This window comes from Molothrus ater, chromosome 8 (assembly GCF_012460135.2).
Source record: "Molothrus ater isolate BHLD 08-10-18 breed brown headed cowbird chromosome 8, BPBGC_Mater_1.1, whole genome shotgun sequence".
Classification (NCBI taxonomy): Eukaryota; Metazoa; Chordata; class Aves; order Passeriformes; family Icteridae; genus Molothrus; species Molothrus ater.
In genome coordinates, this window is record NC_050485.2 from 2,202,429 (window position 1) to 2,224,476 (window position 22,048).

General features: G+C 51.0%; 1 protein-coding gene across 1 annotated transcript in view; it reads right to left on the reverse strand.

Moving 5' to 3' along the window:
* The window catches only part of CDH23 (cadherin related 23), a 122,717-nt gene that overhangs the window by 80,654 nt on the left and 20,015 nt on the right, over positions 1-22,048 (reverse strand). Inside the window, 4 exon segments of the mRNA XM_054515590.1 lie at positions 9,594-9,752; positions 10,508-10,657; positions 18,740-18,928; positions 21,112-21,224. Coding sequence (XP_054371565.1) covers positions 9,594-9,752; positions 10,508-10,657; positions 18,740-18,928; positions 21,112-21,224 — 611 coding nt within the window.

Sequence of the window (22,048 nt, forward strand, 5' to 3'; positions counted from 1 at the left end):
GGGAGAGCTGTGTGGGCCACAGGTGGGGAGAAGGGCTGGAGGAAAGGACAAAGCCCAGGCTCGGAGGACATCAGAAATGTCCAGCTGGGAGCTCTCCAGCCCCCATGAGCTGCTGCTGAGCCATGCTTTCATATTCCCACCAGTGCCCTCTGCATGCCCTCCTGCTTTCTTAGATCCTCTCCACACATCTGAGCCTCTGCAACACCCAGCTTGCCCCGGACATTTGGCTGGCAGTCCCCAGTTACCACCACCCTGTCCATTCCTCCTCTGCGGCTAGGACTTTCCAAAACATTTTCCATCCACATAAAGCAGCAGGAAAGGTGGAGGCTGGGCTGTGACCCCTCCCAGTATTTCCCCACCCTGTACTTCCATAATCCATGTGGGAAGGTAGAGGAGGTGCAAGGCACTCCTAAGGTAGGTGGGGCAGGTGACTCCCTGCAGAGCAGGACACAAACTCAACCCCCTGAGCAAAATGTAGAGTTGAAAAAGGCTGAGAAGGCCTGTGCTGGCCTCATGGTGACAGCCCTGCTGACCACCACTGGTCCTAATGCTGGGAGAGCACCCCAGGTGCCACCAAAGGGACAGGGGATGGGTTATCCCACCCTGATTCCCCATGGAAGACCCCTGCATGCCTTTTTACCCATCCACTGATTTGCAAGGTATTTCCCCACCTCACTCCCTGCCTTCAACTGCTGTGTCCTGATTCCATGTGATTCCATGCAACCTTCCCAAAATTGGGAGCAGAGTTGGTTTTCTCTTGAGGATGGTCCTCAAGTCACCATCACCACGTGGGAGAGAAGCAGAGCTCAGGGTGAGCTCCTCACCCACCAGCACCTCAGAGCTGCAGCCTCCTCTACTCCCCAACTGTTTCTGCCCCCCTGAATTTATTTATTCTTCAAGAAAAAGGGGAAAGAAAAGCTTTGGAGATCACCAAGAAACAAGAAACAGCAGGAGCTCCACAGGTGTTGGGGGACAGAGAGTGCCCTTGGCAACAGGGATGGTGGAAATTGGACTTTTCTGTCCAATTACACAAAACCACCCAAACCCATGGAGAAGAAGGTGAAGAAGAATGTTGGGGAAGATGAAACAGGAAAGCCTTATAAATATGATTGCCTGGCAAAAGATTTTGAGAATAGAGAAACTATAAGCAAGATTGAAATGAAGGCAAGCTTTGAGATACCTCAGTTACTGAACAACAGGAAAACAATGGCATGGCCAGCTGAAGGTAATCCCCTTTTGATGAAACAACACCCTCTGCTTGCAGACAGGCCCAAGGGTCAGAGCAGACCCTGCTAGCTTAACAGAAGGGGTCCAAAGAGGAGTTTTTAGGGTTTAAAATGTAGCACAGTATGGTAATGTAATGATTCTTATAGGCTTTATGTAAATGCTGTAGGATTTGTATATTGTACTAGATTGGTCAGTGAGAATTAGAATATTCAACACAGAAGATGATTTATTGTATTGTAACGGGAACTTCGCTCTCTTAGCTCTTGCCTCTTACTCTGTTTATTCTCTTACCCCTTTTACTCTCTTACCCTTTTACTCTCTCACCCTCTCATCCTCTCTGCCCCTCTCTTCTCTCAGTCCTGCTCTGAGCTGTGCCTGGCAGCTCCCAGCAGGGCCCTGCCCCCAGGCCCTTTGCAATAAACCCCAAGCTCCTGACCTGGCTGCAGAGATCTCTCGTCTCCATCCATCCTGACTGTCCTACCCCCAATGCTCCTACAGAAGAAGGAACAGCCTCTGCCCTAAAACCTCCATCTGGCTTTACATGGCCCTTGGCCACAGGGATGGCGGGAGGCAGGGTGGGGTGAGTCCTGAAGGGAACCAGAAGAACCCCAAAGGCTTGCAAAACCTCATTCCACCCACATCAGGGCTTGGGGTGGGACAAACCCAGAGGGATGCAGCTCTCTGGGCATCCCACAGTGGCTCTGGGATGGCTGCAAAACAGCGAGGTGGGACATGGGAGCCCCATGAGGGGATGCAGGAGCCCACAGACCATGGCACCATCCCTGCCAAACTCAAGGGCTGATGGCTGATTGGGAAAGTGATTTGCATCCTAAATAGCTGTTTATTGATGTCTGCAACTCTCCTTGCCAGGGTGGGGAAAGTACATTATCGCTTTCTTGTTGACTGGCGTTTACAGCTGGCTGGAAAGGAGGGGAAAGAAAATCAGGCCGGGATTGATTTCCCCATCCCCAACAGGAGGCCAAAGAGAGATGGAGGCAGCAGAAGAAAACTGACAGCTGGGTGGTAAAGGAGAGGAACTTTGCCAACCAAATTAAAGGTTGATTTAATGAGGAGAGTAATGGAAGGTTAATTAGCACATTTACTTCATTAGGTTCCTAGTAACAAGGCTTCTCCCGAGGAAGTGCAGTGGCAGGGAGGGGGAAGATGAGAATCCAGGTGAATGGATCTGCTGGGGATGATGTTCAGGGAGGGACAACCCATGGAGGGCAGGAGAAAGGGACTGCTCAGGAATGTGAACCCATATGTGTGTAGATATATATATTGAATGCACACCCACATATAGGCTAATGTATATATATATTACCAAAAACACAGGGACACCATCTCGTCTGTAAAATAATCTAAAAATTTTAATTCAGATTTCATTAAAAACCAGGGGAAGTAGTGGGGTTTTTTACACACAAGACTGCCTTAGAGATTCAGGTCATCAAGCCTCGAGGAAACACGGTGCTTATTTTACCTGCCACATATCACAAGATACAGAGAATCATTCCTGTGCTGGAATCAATTCCTGCTGGTTGAATTGGGCACCACAGTTTATAAACTGAGGTCTGCTGGAGATGCTGACACTGTTTCTGAGGGTCTCCAAAAGCTAAGTGTGGAAAGCCCACCAGCAGCTTGCCCAAAAGTATTGTGTGTGTGTGTGTTTGTATGTGTGTGTGTATATTTAAAGCTCTGAAAAGTCCCCACATCCATTTCAGACTTCCTGAGGGTGGTTGTCATCAGGATAAACCCAGCCCCACCCCAGGCCAGAGGTGTTTCAGGGCAAGGAGGACACCAAGGCAAGGCAGGGCATGTAACCTGGGATCTGGGAGGAGGATATCTGAGGATATCCCACAGAGAAGGAAGTCATGACTCAGCAAGGATTTGGGACAAATAGCTACACAGAGACCATCCCAGAGAGGTGCTGATGTGGTTTCCAAAGCGTGGCTCATTGATCTGATCCATGCCTGACCTGGCTGGAGCCAGGAAGAGCTGGCAGGAGAGGATCAGGAACAGCAGGGGCTAATGCCTGCTGGGAGATGCTTGTGTGGGGCTTGGAGGAGAGCAAGGGGGCAATTCATTCCCTGCAAGCCCCTCCATGCCTCTCTGTCCTGGACTTTTCTGTCCAATTACACAAAACCACCCAAACCCATGGAGAAGAAGGTGAAGAAGAAGAAGCAGCCTCCGCCCTAAAACCTTCATCTTGCTTTATATAGATATTACTGTATTCTAAACCCTTAAACTCTAAGTTTTCCACCATGTGATATAACACACTTCTATTCAAACTCCACACCCACAATCCCAGTTCTGTCATTCCATTTTGGAAGCTTCTCCACAGCCTCAGATCAAATGCAGTGTTCTCCTGGGGGTCAGTGCCTGGCAGCACATAAAATCTGACATTCCCAGCACCCAGGGCTCCAGCAGGAGAGCAGGAAGGGGGTCAGCAGCAGCCCCCCAGCTCTCTGCTCCTTGGCAGCCAGCTGATGGAGCCCACAGCCACTGATCCCAGCCTGTGCAGCCAAGCCAGACCGGGGCAAATAAAGCAGAGAGGAGGGATCACAGAGCTAGGATTACTTTCCACACTTCCCTGGAGAACCATTTTTCTCCAGACACTTCAAGGCAAATCAAACGCATTGTTGTGTTAAAAACAAGTTACTCTTGGTTTGTTTGGGCTTTAATGATTTTGGTTATCAGAGCTTTTCAGGAGGACTTTGCTGTGCAGATCTGTGGAGTACGAGGAGCTTAAGGAGATCTCCCGCCCCTTAATTCCTGCCTCCTGCTGGGTCCTCTTAGCCCCCTTCCCCATTCTCCAGGTCTAGCAAATCCATCAGCAACTGGAGCACAGCTCTGGGAGGCCCCTGGCAGCTGCTGGCAAAGCAGCAGTGTCCAAAGGCAGGTTTGGAGGGGCACTGTGCTCTCTGCTCTGCAGCTCTGCAGTGAGGCAGGACCCCGAGATGCCACAGGCTTGGTGTGACACAGGCTCCCACTTTCCCTGAGCTTTCCCAGCCAAGCACCACCCCAGGGACAGGAGGGGATGCTGGCCTGAACTGCCCCCTTCTCTCCCTGATGGAAAGAGCTCACTGGAAGCTGGGCTGGGTGTTGGTGACCTCAGAAGCAAGGCCATGTTTATGTAGCTTCTTCCAGCCAAAAAAACCTTGCCAGCTGAAAGCTTCCTCCTGCTCTGCCCCTGGCCAGGCTGCAGAAGAGTTCCTCAGGGGAGCTCCAGCAGAATGAGCCGAGGGAGCTGCTTCCAGACCCTCCACAGCTTCCAGAACCTCCACTGCTCCCAAATCCTCCATTGCTCCCAAACCCTCCACTGCTTCCAGACCCTCCACTGCTTCCAGACCCTCCACTGCTCCCAAACCCTCCACTGCTCCCAAACCTTCCACTGCTCCCAAACCCTCCACTGCTTCCAGACCCTCCACTGCTCCCAAACCCTCCACTGCTTCAAACCCTCCACTGCTCCCAAACCCTCCACTGCTTCCAGACCCTCCACTGCTCCCAGACCCTCCACTGCTCCCAGACCCTCCACTGCTTCCAGACCCTCCACTGCTTCCAGACCCTCCATGCCAGGGAGAGGAAGGAGCAGAGACCTGGGCAGCTCTGTCTGATGCCAGACCAGCATCATTCTCCCTCACAGCCATTGGGCATGGAACTCCCAGCCTTCCCTTTCTTCTCCTGCCCCAGCTGAGGTGCTAAAGGAGGGCTTGGGAAGCAGTGGCACAACTCCCAGCTGCTGGAAATGATGCTGGAGCAGGATGGACAGTAACAGGCTTCTCCTGCCTCTGCACTCAAGCACCTAAGGACTGGCAGAAGGTGTCCCTGCCCACAGCAGTGGAGTTGGAATTAAATGAGCTTTAAGGTCCCTGCCAACCTAAAACATTCTATCACTCTGATCATGGCTCCAGCTGGGCACATTCACCCCCCCAGCATGGTCCATCCCCAGAGTTTCCCATCCCATTCAACCCCCAGCATGGTCCATCCCCAGAGTTTCCCATCCCATTCAACCCCCAGCATGGTCCATCCCCAGAGTTTCCCATCCCATTCAATCCCCAGCATGGTCCATCCCCAGAGTTTCCCATCCCATTCAACCCCCAGCATGGTCCATCCCCAGAGTTTCCCATCCCATTCAACCCCCAGCATGGTCCATCCCCAGAGTTTCCCATCCCATTCAACCCCCAGCATGGTCCATCCCCAGAGTTTCCCATCCCATTCACCCTCCCAGCATGGTCCATCCCCAGAGTTTCCCATCCCAGAGCCCCACACCCTCTGCCCCGAGCCAGAGCAGGCACCACACCTCACCACACCTCTCCAGGGTCTCCATCCTTCCAGCCTGCTCCTACCAGGAAAGCCAGCACCCATCAAACCACTGGCCACCAGGCAGGTAGGACCTGGTGGGGGTGTCAGAGCCCCAGTTAATTCAGGGTGCAGTGTATGTTCCCTCTGTCTCGTTCCTGGAAGGCATGAAGTTATACTGGCTGCCTCCTTGCTCAAGAAGTGTGAAATTCTTTCCCTGACCTTTTCTGTTATGTTATTAAAAGGCTTCATGGCCAGTTGTTTCAGAAAAAAAAAATTGTATTTCAATATCTGCTGGTACTGGGGCAGAACTCGTCCATCTCTTCAGGATGAGCTCTGCTCACGTCCCTGCTTTGCTCCTGCTTCACAAAAGGTTTTTGCTGCTGTGTGGGACCTCCAAGCCTTTCCAGCCTGCTTTTTCCTGGCACAGCAGGGTAGGGAAAAAATGAAGTTTGCATTGAGAGAGGCCTCTAACAACTGCAGAGCCCTGGACAGGCTGCTTGTCCTTCAGTGGTCACAGATGTGCAATGGACATGTAACTCCAAAGAGCCACGATTTATGTGGCCTGGAAGATTTGGCTGGAGTAAGGAGCCCTCCACACTGCAAAACTAGGAATCTGTGGCCTAAGGGGCTTATCACATGTGTAAAGAGTCATGGAATCATTCAGGCTGGAAATGGCCTCTGAGATCATTGAGTCCAACCATGAACCCAGCACTGCCAAGCTCATCACACACCCACAACCAATATTTATGTGGTTTTTGGACACTTCCAAGGATGGTGACTCCACCCCTTCCCTGGGCAGCCTGTTCCAATGCCTGACCACCCTTCTCACTGAAGAAACTTCTAATGTCCAATGTAAACCTCCCCTGGCACAACTTGAGGCTGGTTCCTCTTGTCCTGTCACTGGTTAACTGGGAACAGAACTCAACCCCACCTGGCTGCACCCTCCTGTCAGGAGCTGTGCAGAGCCAGAAGGGCCCCCCTGAGCCTACTTTTCTCCAGGCTGGGCCCTTTTCCCAGCTCCCTCAGCTTGTCCTCATGCCCCAAGAGCACGGAAGCAGGAGAGAAAGCTGCCTTTGGGCACATTGTGTGCTCCCTGTACAGGGCAGGAGCTGCTCCCATGGAGCCTGGCCTCTCCAGATGTTCTTGTGCAAGCAAATGACCACCTAAGCCTAAACAATAAATGCCTTTCAGGCACAGAATTAAACAGATGGATGGATGGACAGGGAGATGGAGGGAATGCTAAGCAGAGAGCAAACAAAATCTTAGAGGTTGGACAAGGTTGTGCTGTGCTAGGGAAGTGGCTGAGGACTGACCAGGAATTCAAGGCTCTGATCCCACTCCTCCCTGGGCAAAGGGAAGGAGGCAGGGAGCAGAGAGCAGGCAGCAGCTCTGGGTCCCTGCTGGCTGCCTGCACTTGGGGTTGTTTTACAGTTGATTTATAGGTGTAACAGGCAATGTTTCTCTGCTGTCACTGACATGAGGAGCTGAAGTGCTGTAGAAACAAATGGCCATTTGTCACAGCAAATGAAGTCTACTTGCTCTTTCCTTCTGCCTTTCCCTTTCAGCTGGCCACGCTGAGGGCAGCCTGGAGAGGGTGGCATTGAGGAGAGCCTTTCCCCTCCTTTCCTAGCCACAGCCAAGGTGGGACAGCCAGGATGCACTCACTGGAAGATGGGCAAACAGCCCAGGGGTTTTTGGGCTGCTGGGAGCAACTTATCCTCCTTCCCCAGAACGCTGGGCTGGGCAGAAGATCAGCGACCTCCCTGTGCCTCAGCTCCCGTGGTTTTAGCTGCTTGTCTCCCTGCCAGGAAGGTGCTGCAGGCACTGCTCTGTCCTGCCAGCTGTGCCTGGCCATCTCCAGCAGCAGCTGGCACGAATCCTCCTGCCACCCTTCAGCAACCACTCACCCAGCCCACACACTCCCCTCTTCATCCCTGCTCATCCATTTCCTTGACCCCACAAGCCACCTCATTTATTTTTAGCACCCTGGACCCCACTGTCTCTCCAAACTCAGACTTTTCTGCACAAAGGAACACAAAAAGACAGGAGCCAACAGAAGACCCCCTTCATGAGGATGTCATCCAGCAGCCACCAAAGAAGTGGACATGCCACGTGGCTGGCCAGGCTTTCTCCAAAACCCCATCTCTAACCTGTCACAGGCATCTTTTAACCCTTTCCTTAGGATTTTTCCTCCTGAGAAGCTGAGAGGCCTCAGGAACAAAATGTAAACAATGGTTATCTGCTGCTGTGGAATGCAACAGGTGCATCTGGGATTGGGCTCATGTGGTTGTTTCTAATGAATGGCCAATCACAGTCAGCTGGCTCAGACTCTCTGTCCAAGCCACAAGACTTTGTTATCATTCTTTCTTTTTCTATTCTTAGCTAGCCTTCTGATGAAATCCTTTTTCTATTCTTTTAGTATAGTTTTAATGTAATATATATGATAAAATAATAAATCAAGCCTTCTGAAACATGGAGTCAGATCCTCAGTCTCTTCCCTCTTCCTAAGCCCCATGTAAACACCGTCACACCAACCCTTATGTGTGAATACCCAGGAATATTCCTGAGCAAGTGGAAAAGAAGGAAGAAGAGGAGAGGAGGGATTTATTAGCAAGGAAAGCAGGCTTTTTGTCTGCAGCACGTGGGACAGGTGGAGAGATGGGCAGCGACCAGAGGGCTGCAGCTCAAAGGCAAGCGGCCACAGCAGGAGGAGCTGGTACTTTATGAGGGTTGTTAAAAGTTTGGGATCAGCTGGGAGGGCAATTTGGATTTCAGTGCTAATTGCATCCATTCTGATTTACCATAGAAGATTCAACTCCTGGCATTTTGCATTCGCTCTGAAATGCTGGCATAGCTGGAAGTTAGCTGGGGAAAGAGGAGACGCAGTAACAATCTCATTGTTTAGTGTCTGACGGCCTGACTAGCTAAACATCTGCTTGAAATATTAATAACTGTCAGATGGGAACAGCTCGGGGGCTCTATACAGTTTCACACCATCTGTTTGTAAAGTAAACACACTTACACACAGGCACATGCACCCCACTCTTTTGTCCGGGCTTTTATCCTCTGAGTGGGCATTCCTGCATGGATGGGAGACCAGGGGCTGTGCCTAGGGAGAGCAGGGGGACAAGGAGGGGGCAGGAGGGCAGCTGGAGCAAATGCATTGGGGAGGGAGCCAGGCAAACTTATTCATGACTAATGGCAGCAGCAGTAGCACACCCAAAATGTAGCAGAGGGTTTGCTGCTCCCTCCTGTGATAGTCCCCATCCCAGAGGAGCTTTGATGCCTTTTCAATGGTATTTCAGCACAGGGTTTTGTTGTGGTTCTTGCACCAGGAAATGTGTCTTCTCCATGAGGATTCCAACCAACCCACAGAAGAGGAAATGAGCCCCATGGAAACGCCCCCTGCTATCACCACACCTCTGCCTGCCTCTGTTCTGCTGCCAGCCATGTAATACCATGCTCTGCTAAACAGAGCCATTCCCCTCCTTTTCCATCCTTCACCGTTTTAACGGTGTGACCAAGCCTGGTTTGGTTGAGGAAGATGATGGCTCCAAAGAGGGCAGTGAGAAAAGCCACACCAGGGGCACCATGACCACTTGGGTTGGTGTCTGCAGATGAAATGCAGTGCATTTCTCTCTTTGAATTTCTGGTGTGGGCAGCAAACACGCACACACCTTCCAGAGAACAGGAAAGGTCAGGACATCTGCTCCAAAAGCCAATGAGAAGTCAACACCCCACCAACCTTCCAACTTCTGGGGTAAATAAAGTGAAGAGGAGGGATCATGGAGCTAGGATTACTTTCCATACTCCCTGGAGAACCATTTTTCTCCAGACACTTCAAGGCAAATCAAATGCATTGTTGTGTTAAAAACGAGTTACTCTTGGTTTGTTTGGGCTTTAGTGATTTTGGCTTCAGGAGGACTTCAGGTTTCCCAGCAGGTGAACCCCACCACCAGCATCTCCTGATGCTCCCTTCCTGGCTTAGCCCTTGGTGAGGGACACCACAAAGCCAGCACAGGTGCCAGGGACTCGGCAGAGGGAGCTGGGATGCTCCTACTCACGTGGACCTGGAGGACAGTGGTGCCCACGGTGGTGTTCTCCAGGAGGCTGACGTTGTAGAGGGCCTTGCTGAACACGGGCCGGTTGTCGTTCTCGTTGATCAGGTTGATTTTCACCCGCGCGAAGCCGACATGGTCAGGAACGCTCTCGTTTGCGAAGAGCTGGGAAAACAGCAGGGCAAGGTTGGAGATGATGGGAAGCTTGGGAGAGTTACCCATCCTTTAGTGGAGTAAACAAGGCTCTCCTCAGCTCCCTCACCAGCTGAGCCAGCTCAAGCCAAACCACCAACAGAGCTGGGCCAGGAGGATGGGGAGGGTTTTGGCACCTGATAGGTGCTCTTAAAACAAAGTTTTATGCTCTATAAAGCTTTTATGGCCCTGCTCTGCTTAAGCTCTTGCAGCTGAGCCTTTGGATGTTGGAAAGAGAAAGTGCAGAGCAAATCTCTTCCCCGCGTCCTTCTTTATTATAATTTCCGATTTTTTGGCTGTTTTGTAGAGCTCCACTGTTTCACAGTGGGGATTGTGATAGAATGGTTGGGGTTGGGAGGAACCCTTAAAGGCCACCAAGTCCAACCTCCTGCCACGGGCAGGAATATCTTCCACTAGACCAGGCTGCTCAGAGCCCTATCCAATTTGACCCTGAATTTCCAGCAATGGGACATCCACTTCTCTGGGTATCTTGTTCCAGTGTTTCACCACCCCCATGAAAAAAACCTCCCTTATACCTAATTTAAATCAACCATCAAAAGCCATCCCCCCTTGTCCTTATGGCAACAGTCCCTACTGAAATATTTGCTCCATCTTTCTCCTAGGCTCTCTTCAAGTACTGGACAAGAGAGAGGAAGATGCTGAATGGTCATTTTTAGGTCATGCTGGAAACTGTGGCTGTCCCACAGAGCCCAGGGGTGCAGCCTTACCGAAAATTCATAGCGGGGAATGGTCTCAAAGTCCAGTGGCACTGCCACGCGCACACGGATGTCTGCCTTCCCCTGGATGGAGGTGGGTGAGATGATGAAGTGGTTGGAGTTGTTGCCCACCAGGTAAACCTCAAAAACGCTGTTGGGTCCCTGGGAAAGGAAAGAGCAAGGTTGGTGTTTTGTTTCCAAAATCCAGGTGCACATGAGGGGAGTGGGAATGCGCCCCTGGGATGAGCCCGTGCAGCACACAGAGGGAAAGTTCCTTTTGCTGGCTGAAGGTGCACACACCCCACAGGGGGTCACACACTGGGATTTCACTGCCTCAGGATGGGAGCACAGCCTGGGTGCCTCTCCCATGCAGAAGGCTTTTCCCAGTAAGGCAGCTGAAACTGGGAACTGGGAAAACTTCTCCTCTCCCAAGATCCGGCCAGCAAAGCAGCAAGGCCACCGACCTACTGATGCTTTCAGAGCCTTGCTCTGAGCACAGCCCCCTTCCCAGAGCACAGCCCAGCAGAGCACATGAAAAGCAAGCTCAGAAGCTGCCAGAGATGAATTTCCAATTTTCCCTGAATGAACTCCCTCCTATCAGAAAAAGTGGCCAATTAAATGCACGAAGGGGCACTAATAGCAAAAGCTGCCTAAGTGTGACCGCTGCGAGCGGGTGACACGAGCAGAATCTCTGCCTTGCCCTGCTCCTTGCACACCTCCAATCCATGGAGCTGAGGGTGCACTGAGCAGATCCCAGGGGAGCCCCACAGCAGGAGCAAGCCCTGAGGACACCCACAGAACCACATAAGGGCACCCAGTGCCTCAGGAGCCCAGCAGTGCTCTGCTGGTGGACAGTGGGAGCATCTCAGGGTAGATTAGAACCTTCCATGAGCTGTTTTAGTGCTGAATGAGGGCGTGAGGGATGCTCCCAACACCCCAGACACACCCCTGGGAGGGAGGGAGCAGAGGATAAGAGAATGGCAGAAGGAAGCATTACTTCCCAAGCTATTTTGTGCCCTACCCTCAGGATGTCAGTTTACAACAAATGGCCATTTCCCACTTCCCACCAATGACAAAAAGCTACTCCATTGAGGAATTTCTGCCCATCTCTGCTGAGGAGCCCTCAGGATCCCTCCCAGGGCCTGCACCCTCCCTGCAGTACACGAGAGCACCTTTTGTGGCAGCGAGATGCGAGGGATTTTCTTGGAAGCCAGAGAAGAGTGAATTTGTTGGAGGCACGAGATAAAAGTTGAAACATCAAAAGAAATCCAAGTATTTGCAGGAAGAGAGCCAGGTGGATTAATTCCCCTCTAGATGGGGAAGGAGATCAGCTCCAGATACCCACTATCCCTAATTAGCAGCCCCTCCAGTGCCTCAGTCTCCCCATGTGAGGTCTGGAGAAGGGGGATGCAGCTGCCTCTGGGGAGGGCTGCTGTGAGTTACCATTTATATATTTATTCAGCTATTTATTTTTTTGCCTGGGCCCCCATGCTGTTTTCCTTGCTCCTGGTTCCCAGAGCTTGCGAGCCCCCTGCGGATGCCTGAAAGCACATCTGAATATTCAAATTGTTATCAGCTGCCCAGCAGAAGGGCCTGGCTAAGCCAGGCTCACAGCAAGGACCCCCCACTCCAGAGGAAGCCACAGGGAGCTGCTTACATTTCCCTCACCCCTTCCTACCTGCTCTTGCCACCCAGAGCAAACAACAGATTTGAAACGTGGTTGGGAAGAGGAAAAACAAGCGCTGCATCCCCGGGCTCTCAAAGGTCCTGGTGTGCAGTGATCACAGCCTGCATCATCCCTTTGCAGTGCCAAGGGTGAGGATGAGGATGTTATCAGTGACCTGTTTGTGTGCTCATTCCCCTCTCCATCCCCTAACCTCCCAGCTCCTGCACGGCTCAAGTTTTTCCCCACCACTGCAAACAAACCGAGCCCCTTGCCTTCCTTTAGAGCCACAAATTAAGGAGCAGCCTGCCAAAGCTCAGCAACCCTCCCACAATAAACCTGTCTCCCTCTGAAACAAATGGACCCATAAAAAGCAGGTTTTGGAAGGAGGGAAGTTTGCTATCACCCAGCGCCGGGATGCAGCCTCACGTTTTCCAGCTCCTCTCATCCCATGCCAGCACTCGGGGCTTGCCCTTGCTGTGGCTCAAGGCTGCTGCCCACTGCCTCCTTCCTGGCATTCAAATCTCTCAGGCAGCACCACAACTGAGGGAAATTTCGTGTTGATTCAGCTCAAAGGCAACTGGAGCTGCAGTTGTGTGTAATTATGGCTTTGCTCTCCGCGGAGTGCGTAACCAGAGCTGCCACATCAACCTCACACCCAAACCCTGCTTCCAAAACAGCCACCCCTGGCTGATCAGACAGCATTTTTGGACAATTTGTGACAGGCTTGGTTGGCAGCCTGAAATCCCCTCTGAAATTCCAGGGGGAGAGCCCAGGGCAAAGGCAGGAGCCTGGCAGGCAAGGGCAGGAGCTCAGGTGTGAGATGGCAGCAGGTGGGTCCAGCTGCCACCCCACAGATCTGAAACTTCAGGTGGGACCTGCTCATGCACCTGCTGTGAATCATGGACAAAAATCTGCTCTCCCAGCTTGCAATCCACACTCACATGACAGAGTTCAGGAAACCCCTGCTCCCACCAGGAGGCTGGGGCAGCCACATCAGCTATTTCAGCTGGGGATGAGGATGGATCATTGTTTTTATTGCTGCTTTTTCACCCACTATCACCTGCTGGCTTCATCCATCACTAATGCTCCCACTCAGCTCCTTCCTTGTGGCAGCACACCCAGAAATGCTTCAGGAATGATTCCACCTTCCAGCAGTCACAGCAAATGTTTAGCATCACTTACCAATGGCTACACAAGAAAACAAAGTAAAAAATAAAATAAACCAAATCCCTAGACAAGCAGACAACCCTTCCTCAACAGCACCATTCCCTGAGGTGCATGGGGAGGTTGATTTCCTGCAATTATTTTCAGCACAAAGTGAACTACGCTTGGGAAAAGCAGCCTGGGAATCCTCAGTTTTGTCCTTTTCACGCTGCCTCAGTTCAGATTTGCCTTTGGGGCCCTCAGTGCAATTTGCTTTTCCAAAATGGAGAGCCCTGCCTTCTTGAAGCACAAAATCCAGTGCAACTCCAGCTTTCCTCCCAGTCACTTTCCAGACACTTTCTGGGCTATTACCGGCTACAAGCTACGGAGGATTTAATATCCTTCATTCTGAATTCATTCAAATTCTGTTTGTATTCTAATCCAAAGAAAGGAAAGAGCTGTGAGTTCTGGAGTGGAGGTGAAGGAAGGGGAAAGAAGAAGTTGGGGGTTTTTTGAAAGCAATTAGTGCCTTTTTGTAGGGCTTGGATAACTTAGGCCTGGCTCTAGTGAGTCAGACACAAATGGTGCTTAGTCCCTCCTCTGAAAACACAAGGCATGAAGGGGGTTATTCCCTGCACCCATCTCAAAGCATTTAACTCAGAACAGCCTCTCTGGGTGTTGCCTGCCTCTCTCCCACTGCCCAGCCACCTTGGGATCCCAGCACCCCTCTCCTACCCTGTGCCAATAACCCTTTTGAGAACTCACTGGGCATTGACACTTGTCCCCTGTGTCCCTAAGGAACTCACTGGCCTGCAGGCAATGCAGGATGCCTGGAGCAAAATGCTCCCCAATCCTTCTGATCCCCCTCCCCAGGCTAGCAGCCCTATTCTCCCATCTTTTTGTCCCTCCTAAGTGTCAGCCCTTGCCTACTCCCTCCCTCCTGGAGGAGTTTTCTCCTTCCCTGCTCTCCCCAGGTTATCTGCTGAATTCCACACACGCCTGCACAGACGGGGATCAATCCGAGGCTGCCTCGCCTTCAGCTTATCTCTGCTCCAAATGATTGATTTTCCCTCTTTAAGGGTAATTTGCTGGTGAATTCCATGTATTGCAAAAACCCCTGTGAAATCTAATTCAGCCCGACTGGCAGCTGGCACTTTTGGGAGAGAATACTCGTGTGCCGTCAATTCCCCTTTACAGTTTCTTGCCATGTAGATCATATTTATAGTGCTTGTGCCTGTCATATGCATATATATGCTCTGCATGAATCATATATTGCCACCTGCACACTCATGGGCACACAGGATATCCTGGTGGGGGTCTCTGGTGAAGCTCTGTGCAACAAAGAGAGCGTTTTCCCATGGCCCAGATTTTCCTTATTTAAAATTCCCCATTTACCTTCCTTGATATGCTTATTTTAGACAATTGTTTCAAAATGATTTTAAAATGTCAGGCCATGATGGGGGTGCTTCAGACAGCTTCTGCCCTTTTCTTCCTCTTCACTCAAGCATGTAGAGCTGGTTTCCCTGGCATGGCCTGGCAGAGCAGGCTGCTGCTCCCCTTAACAGAAATCCATGGATCTCAGAGCCATAGGAAATGGGGGATGCCCCAAAGAATGCCCTGCTCCTTTTCCTGGATGGCCAAACCCTTGCCTTCTCCCTGTGATACAGCATCAAGCCACCAGCATATCCAAAAAGGACACCCCTGTCTCCCAAATCCGCATCCATGTCTCCCAGATCAGCATCCATGTCTCCCAAATTCCAGCTCAGCAGCAGATGAGCCCTCTGAATTAACACCAACCTGTCCCAGAGCTCAGGGTTCTTGTTCTCAACCCAGAAACAAACCTTGCTGTAAGAGCAGATAAGTTAGTGCCTTAATCTTCTGCCTCACATACAGGATTTATTCCCCCTGCTGAACCACCACAATGTGAATGAGGAGACCCCAACCACAGCCTGGGGGTGTCCAGTTGAGTGCAGGCTCAGCCTGAACACTGGGAAACCTCAATGGATTTTCCTAAGCAGCTCTTGAATGGCTTGGGAAAGCTGTTCAAGGGTCTGCTCTCTCTCTGGCAGGGAGAGAAGCTCAGCTGCACAGCAGATAGTGCTTTTTTCTTGGCTCATAGAACCCCAGACTGGTTTGGGTTGGAAGGGATCATAAAGCTCAGCTCATTCCAGCCCCATGCTCTGGGCAGGGACACCTTCCACAAGACAGGTTGCTCAAGAAGGCTGAATCAAAAACCCTGTGCAAACCTTGTGTACTCATTTCCCTTTCAGTAAATCCTGGAGAATGCAGAAAGGAAAAGCAGCACACCTGGCTGAACACCTCTTGGCTGCACCCCAAATCTGTGTGTGGGGCCACCTCAGCTCAGCTCAGTTGCCTCCTCTTGAGGAGCTCCCCACCCCACCTGACAGCTCCTCCTGCAGCAAGACCATGGCCTCACTGGGGGGGAGAAATCTGGGAGTTTGCAGGGGCTGGGCTCTGAGGAAGGGCTTCTCCTTGGAGAAGCTCGCTTGGGAACCTTGTCTGAGAGGTTAATGCCAGCTGAGCTGCAGAAAGGCACTTACAGCACAGAGGGAAAGCCAGGCATAGGCTTTCAAGTGAGGTCTTGTGTGCCTCAGAAATGCATTTTTAAGTGCTTTGCTGAATGGTTTAATCTGACTCCTTCCAAAAGCCATCATTTCAGTTTGTGCAAAACACACCAGAAGAAAGAAAGGCCAAAAACCCCATGGTTAAAAAAGGCTGTGTGGGCCTGGCTTTGAAAAGCCTTGTTTAACAGCCTTGGCAGCCCACACGGTGTGTGTTAAAGGCCAGACCCATGTGACAGCCCTTTCCCCAGCTCCACAAAGGCACAATGACAGGAAGGCTCCCCAAAAAACCACCCAGACCCACAGGACCTCTGCGCAGGGCAGAGTCCAGGCTGCTCCCTCAACCAGCTGGAGGGCTAAAGGAGCAATGCCTGAATTTTCCAGAGGGGCCAGACCCTCAGGGGCTCAGGAAATAAAGCAATCTGCCAAGGGAATCTCCCAGGACTCTGACATAAGGTGGGAGGCAGGAGACAGACTCGAGCAAAATGATCTTCCCAAAGACTCCGGTTTTGATTTCCCGTGTCTCAACCCATCTGCTCTCATTTATTTCTCTCTCTGCTTTCCCTGGAGATGTGTACAACTCTCTTCTGGTTTCCCTGTGCCCCTTACACAGATGAGTCGTGGCATCTGCAGCATGAAGCCAGTGCTGCCAGAACAGCTTCTGTCAGCCACGTCCTCAGTCCCATCCCTGCCTGAAGTTCTTGGTCCTTGCCAATGCATCCCTCCACGCCTGCACCCACAGAGAGAAGAGAGAGCCTGGTGCCACCTCAGCCTCCTCGAATCCAGATGGTTTGTAAACCCCTCATAGCTCTCACAGGACACTTGAGCATCCAAAATATCTCTGCCAGGCAACTACCTAACCTTTCTGTAGTTTTTTCACTGAAACTTGGTGGGTCTTCAGGGCTCCACAAATATTTCTCTGGGAAGCAGTGCTGCCTGCAGGTGCAGTCCTACTTCTATCTCACACACATCTTTTTCATAAGCTGGGCATCTTTTCCCATTTTTTCCCCCCAAAGTGCTACCTTGACAGTTAACCCAGTTGCAAGCATCCATGAGAGGAAATAAGGGAGATCCATCCCAGGATAATGCAGGAAAAAAAAGTAACCAATTGCTTGTAACTTTCCTCCCTCCAGATATTCCAAGAATCAGCTCCCCTCTGCTTCTTATCAGTGAAAATAATGCCACGGTCAAAGCAATCTGTGTTAATATGATGGTCTCTGAAGACGTGTACAGTAAAACTCCTTCAGACTCCCTTAGCACAAGAGATCCTCTCTCAGCAGTTTTGAAAATCTCAGCTAATTCTTTTGGGGAAATCTCAGAAGTGAAAGAAATACATCAAAAGAACAGCGTGTATTTTTTGCTGGTGCGATGGGGAAGGCAAGGCTATTTTTTATTCTCCCATTTTAAAATTAGCAAGGCTGAAAAGTGAATTCTTGAATGGGAGTCACTCCAGTAAAATGAGCTTTTAACCAGAAATAATGACAGATCCTTCATCCTGGTGGCACAAACAGAAGTGTTACAATGCCCTTCAAGAATGGATCTGCTGACATCTCTCAGCAAGCACGACAGCAGCTCTATTCAGAAACTATCCTAAGCATCTGTCATATCCATATCTTCTTTATTAGCAATTGACATTTTCAAGAAAAAACAGTCTCTTTATCTGCTTAATAGCTCATCTGCACCTCTTCAGGCTGAACTCATAACTCCTGCATGGTGACATCATGTCACCAGTAAGTTATTAGTTCTGTGTCATAATCACTTCAGATGGAAAAAAATGGGATTTCTGGGTGGCTTGACGAGACGGGGTGAGCTCCACCCAGGGCTGGGGAATAGCAAATCCATCTTCTCAGCCAGAAAAGGCAACTTAAAGATGCACATTTTAACTGACCCACCAGGATCTTGGGGGCTGGGGGCAGGGGGAATGTTTTGTTTCCCATTACCTGAAGCATCAGGAAAACATCCTGGTGATGCTTTGCCATGATGCTGGATGAAGCCCTGAGCCACTTGCTCTAGTGGAGGCTGTCCCTGCCCCTGGCAGGGGGGTTGGAAGGAGCTGATTTTTCAGGTCCCTTCCAACCCAACCCATTCTGTGATGGCATTTATTCTGACAAACCCTCTCCCCTCATGTCCTGTTCAGCCCCAAGAGGAACGGGAACAGCAGGAGCCTGCGGCCAGAGCCTTTCCCAGCGGTTTTGGCCAGCTCACCATGAGGTGTCAGCACTGCTTTGGAGCAGGCACCCGGCGGCGTGGCGGGGCTGGGGGGGGGACCAGCACACAGGAGCAGCCAGACGTGAACTGCACAAGTCAAATAATCAGAGTAATTGAAGGCTGGGAGCCCAAGGCTGGAACAGAAGCTGCAATCCCAAGCACAGCAAGGATCGGCGCGTGACAAACAGGAGCTCCACTGACACGTGGGAGGAACAAGCCTCCAAAGCTCCTGCCTTGTTTGCAGTGATGAACTGGTATCCCAGTCCTCCCTGCTCTGAGGGGCATCTCCTACATCCTCCCTGACTTAGCTTGGGGCTCCTGCCTTCCCTGTCCCTGGCAGGGGAAAACTCCTCCTTTGCTAAACCAGACTGGCAAAGCAGTGCCTGACAAGAGCCCTCAAAGCAGGCAGGGATCAGCCTCCCAGACAATCCTATTTTCTGGCTCTCAGGGGCCCTGCAATCCTGACTGCATTAGTGCCTGCACACTGGGGAGGGAAACTGGGCTGGGGGTACACAGCAAACACAGAGATGGCAGCAGTGAGAGATGGAAAAGGGGTGTTGGGAGAGAACCATGCAGTGACTCCTCCCCTGCCCACCCCGAAACCCAACCAGTGCTACCCCACAAAGGAGGGAGAGGAAACCTCACCTCATCCTTGTCCTGCACCTGGATGAAGAGGGGAAGGGCAAAGCCCACCTGGGCCAGCTCTGGGATGGCCACGCTGTACTCGGAGCTGTTGAACTCGGGGGCGTTGTCGTTGACGTCGATGACCAGGATGTTGAAGGTGGTGGTGACGCTGGCGTTGGAGGGCGTGCGGTCATCGTTCAGCTCTGTCCCCTGCAAGGACAGAAAACAAGGGCAGCCTTTGTTCTCCAGAAGGAATGAATGTAAAGACAGTGTGCACAGCGAGACACTCTTGCAGCTTTCTCTTCCTCCACTTTGCCACAGAAGGATTCCCAATTGGCTCTGCCATTGTTCCATTAACACACAGAGATGTTGGCTCAGCTTTCCCATCACTCATGCTTTAGTCTCACAAAAACCTTTCCAGGGGTTCAACATTTCCCTTAGGAAGGCTGTGGCCAAGTTCTTCTGCAAGAGGTTGGCGGCATCTGGAGTCACACAAGAACAACTAGGAGATTTCCCTGCCACAAGTGTTTAAACAGAAAAAATGTCCTTTGTGAGATGTAGGGGACAATCCACAAAATAAGGGGCAAAGAGCACTCCTGCTCTCTGCTCTGCCATTCCTGATGTGGGACTGGGAGCTGACAGTGAACCACTCAGTATGCTGAAAAACATAGGGATGGAAAACTAGGGCACCAGAGGAAAAGAACACTTAGACCTTAAAATAGGTTTGGCAACACGTGTCTAAATACAGAGCTGAGTCATGAGTCCACATCACACCTCTGTCTCAAGAAGGACTTTAATTCTGCCTTCCCAAAAAGAGAGTGCAGATTTTAATGCCAGAGAAGCAGGACTCATGAAACAGCCTTTTCAAGGCGAGTCCCTCCTCTTGTCCTTTGGATAATCTTGCTTTGCTGTGGGCATGGAAAAGCAATGCTCTCACGACCCACACGGCTCATTGCTATTCACTGCTTCTGCACACAGCAGCAGAACAGGCTGATCCCAGCGAGGAGCAATCCAGCTGTATTTTCACTGTGTGCTCCAGGATGAGAGCAGCAGGGAACATTTTGGGTCCTGGGGATGTGGGATGCACAGAGCTGGCATTTGCGGGAGGATGCGAAGTTTGTGGGGAGAGGACATGGAAATCTGTCAGAGCAACAGAACGTGGCTGGAACTCCATTGTCATGCAGGCAGGAAAACGGGCAAGTTTTCAGGCTCACAAACCTTTCCAAGATTAAACAGATATTTTTGTCCCTATTAAAACCAGACAATCTTTCCTCTCTTGATTTTTGAAACCATAAAAGCCTGAATGAAGCTAGACCAGGGGTGGGTGAGGATCTCCTCCTCACACACAAAGCCTCATGGTATGAACTGTGTCTGGGACCTAGAGGGGTGATTTCTTGTGCCTCTGCCCCACTCCAAGGAAGCATCACACTTGCCAAAACAAGAAGGCAATGTGCTGGCTGCCTCCCTCCCAATCAATGACCCTTCCTACGCTGCTGATTTTTCCCCACCCCGGCCCAGCAGAATCCATACTTCTAAATGTGTTTCCAACCAGCTGCCCAGCTTGGTATTGATTTTAATTACAGGGCTGTGAGCAGAGCCAGGGAGTCACTCTGAGGTGGGGCTGGAGAGCCACGCTCCAGTGCCTTTTCTTGACAAGGCAACTTCCAGCATCACTCCCTCCCCATGCCAGGGAGGCACAGATGATGTCCTGTTACACCACTGCCTGCTGACAAGACAAAATGTCATGTTTATCCAGGGCTATGGTGGGGAGAAAGAGGGAAAACAGGCAAAAGTAGGCACAATTCAGGTACCTGAGTTTGTGTCTGGTGCTATATGCAAGCCTGGGGTATCTGCATGCTGCCAGCAGGCACAGCCACAGGCAGGATGGCAAAAATGGCCTCACACATCATGTTTTGGGCCACCAGACAAGGGGACTGTTGTCACCCTGATTTTTAAAGATTTTCTAAGCCTTCTGATGTTTACATTCTTGTAACAAATTTCTCACACACTTTCTGTAAATAACTTACAGTTTTGCATTCTTTTATGGAGAAGGAGAAATTTGATGGACTGTTGGTTTGGCCAGTGTCATTGGAGAGGTGGCACTTTCACCCTCCAATCCAGGGTCACTTTTGGAAATCTATTAATGTTGGAGTCAGAAAATAAACTTCCCTTTTCCACCTTGAAATCAGCAGTTGTGTGTGTGTGGTGTTATTTCGTGTCCTATAGTGACAGACTGTGTTTAACATCTCACTTGGTCAGCACATCATGGCTCTGGATGCCCAAGAGAACAACAGAGCCCAGGTTTGCAGCATTATCTGGAAGGGGGTGCCCCCAGGCAGGATGTCCTCCCCATCCTGCTCTGTCCATGTGCTTCCCAGCTGGAGCAGTCTCACCTTCACTGTGAGGATGAATCCAGCGCTGTAGAAGGGATTTTCCCTGTCCAGGGGCCCATTCAGGGTTAAGGCTCCACTGATGTAGTCCAGTGCAAAGATGCTGTTGGTGTTACCTGGGAAAAATAACAGGAATGTGAGCACGAGCAGCTGGCAGAAAAAAGTGCTGGAGGCAACAGGGAGGGGAGCAAGAGGACACAAATTCTAAGCTGTGGTCTCTAGGAACCTGGCACACCCTTCCAATGTGCTTTGAAATGTCATGGCTGTAACACTCCTCCTCTCACCTGTCCCAGCTCACGGCTCAAAATGGGGCTCTCCTTCCACAGCCAAAAGCTGCCAGTGCTGGAGGCAGCTGAAGAATTTCAAAGGGTTTTATATTATTAAAATCTGCAACAGCAAAGCTGAAAGCAGGACCAAATTCAGCTGCTCCCCTTTGAGTGACCACTTGCATTTGCAGGGTACTGTTCCTGGGGTGGGCATGGCCTCTCTCCTAAAATCCAGGGGTTAAGGGACATCAGTCCAGGATAATCACAGGGAGGCACAGATGGACCAAGCTCATGGGGAATTCTCCACAAACAGGGGGTGGTTTAGCTTGCCAGAGGGTGCTGAGGGGGATACAAGTCCAAATGTACCTAAGGAGAGGCTGCAGAGCTTAAAGAAAGAAAAAAAATCTATCAAGTAATAGAGAAGCCTCATACAGCTCAGGAATTTCTTAGCTGGGTGTATTAGAAGCCAGTGAAAGTATCAGCAAAATTGTGTGGCACTTGCCCTGCTTTAATGCTCTTGCCATATGCATTGACCCTGTGCAGCTGCCTGGTTTTCCTCTGCTGGAGCCAAATTTGGCTCCTGTGCCTGTCCCTGCATGCAGGCAAGCAGCCAGGATGCCACTGAGCATCCCATCCCATCCCATCCCATCCCATCCCATCCCATCCCATCCCAT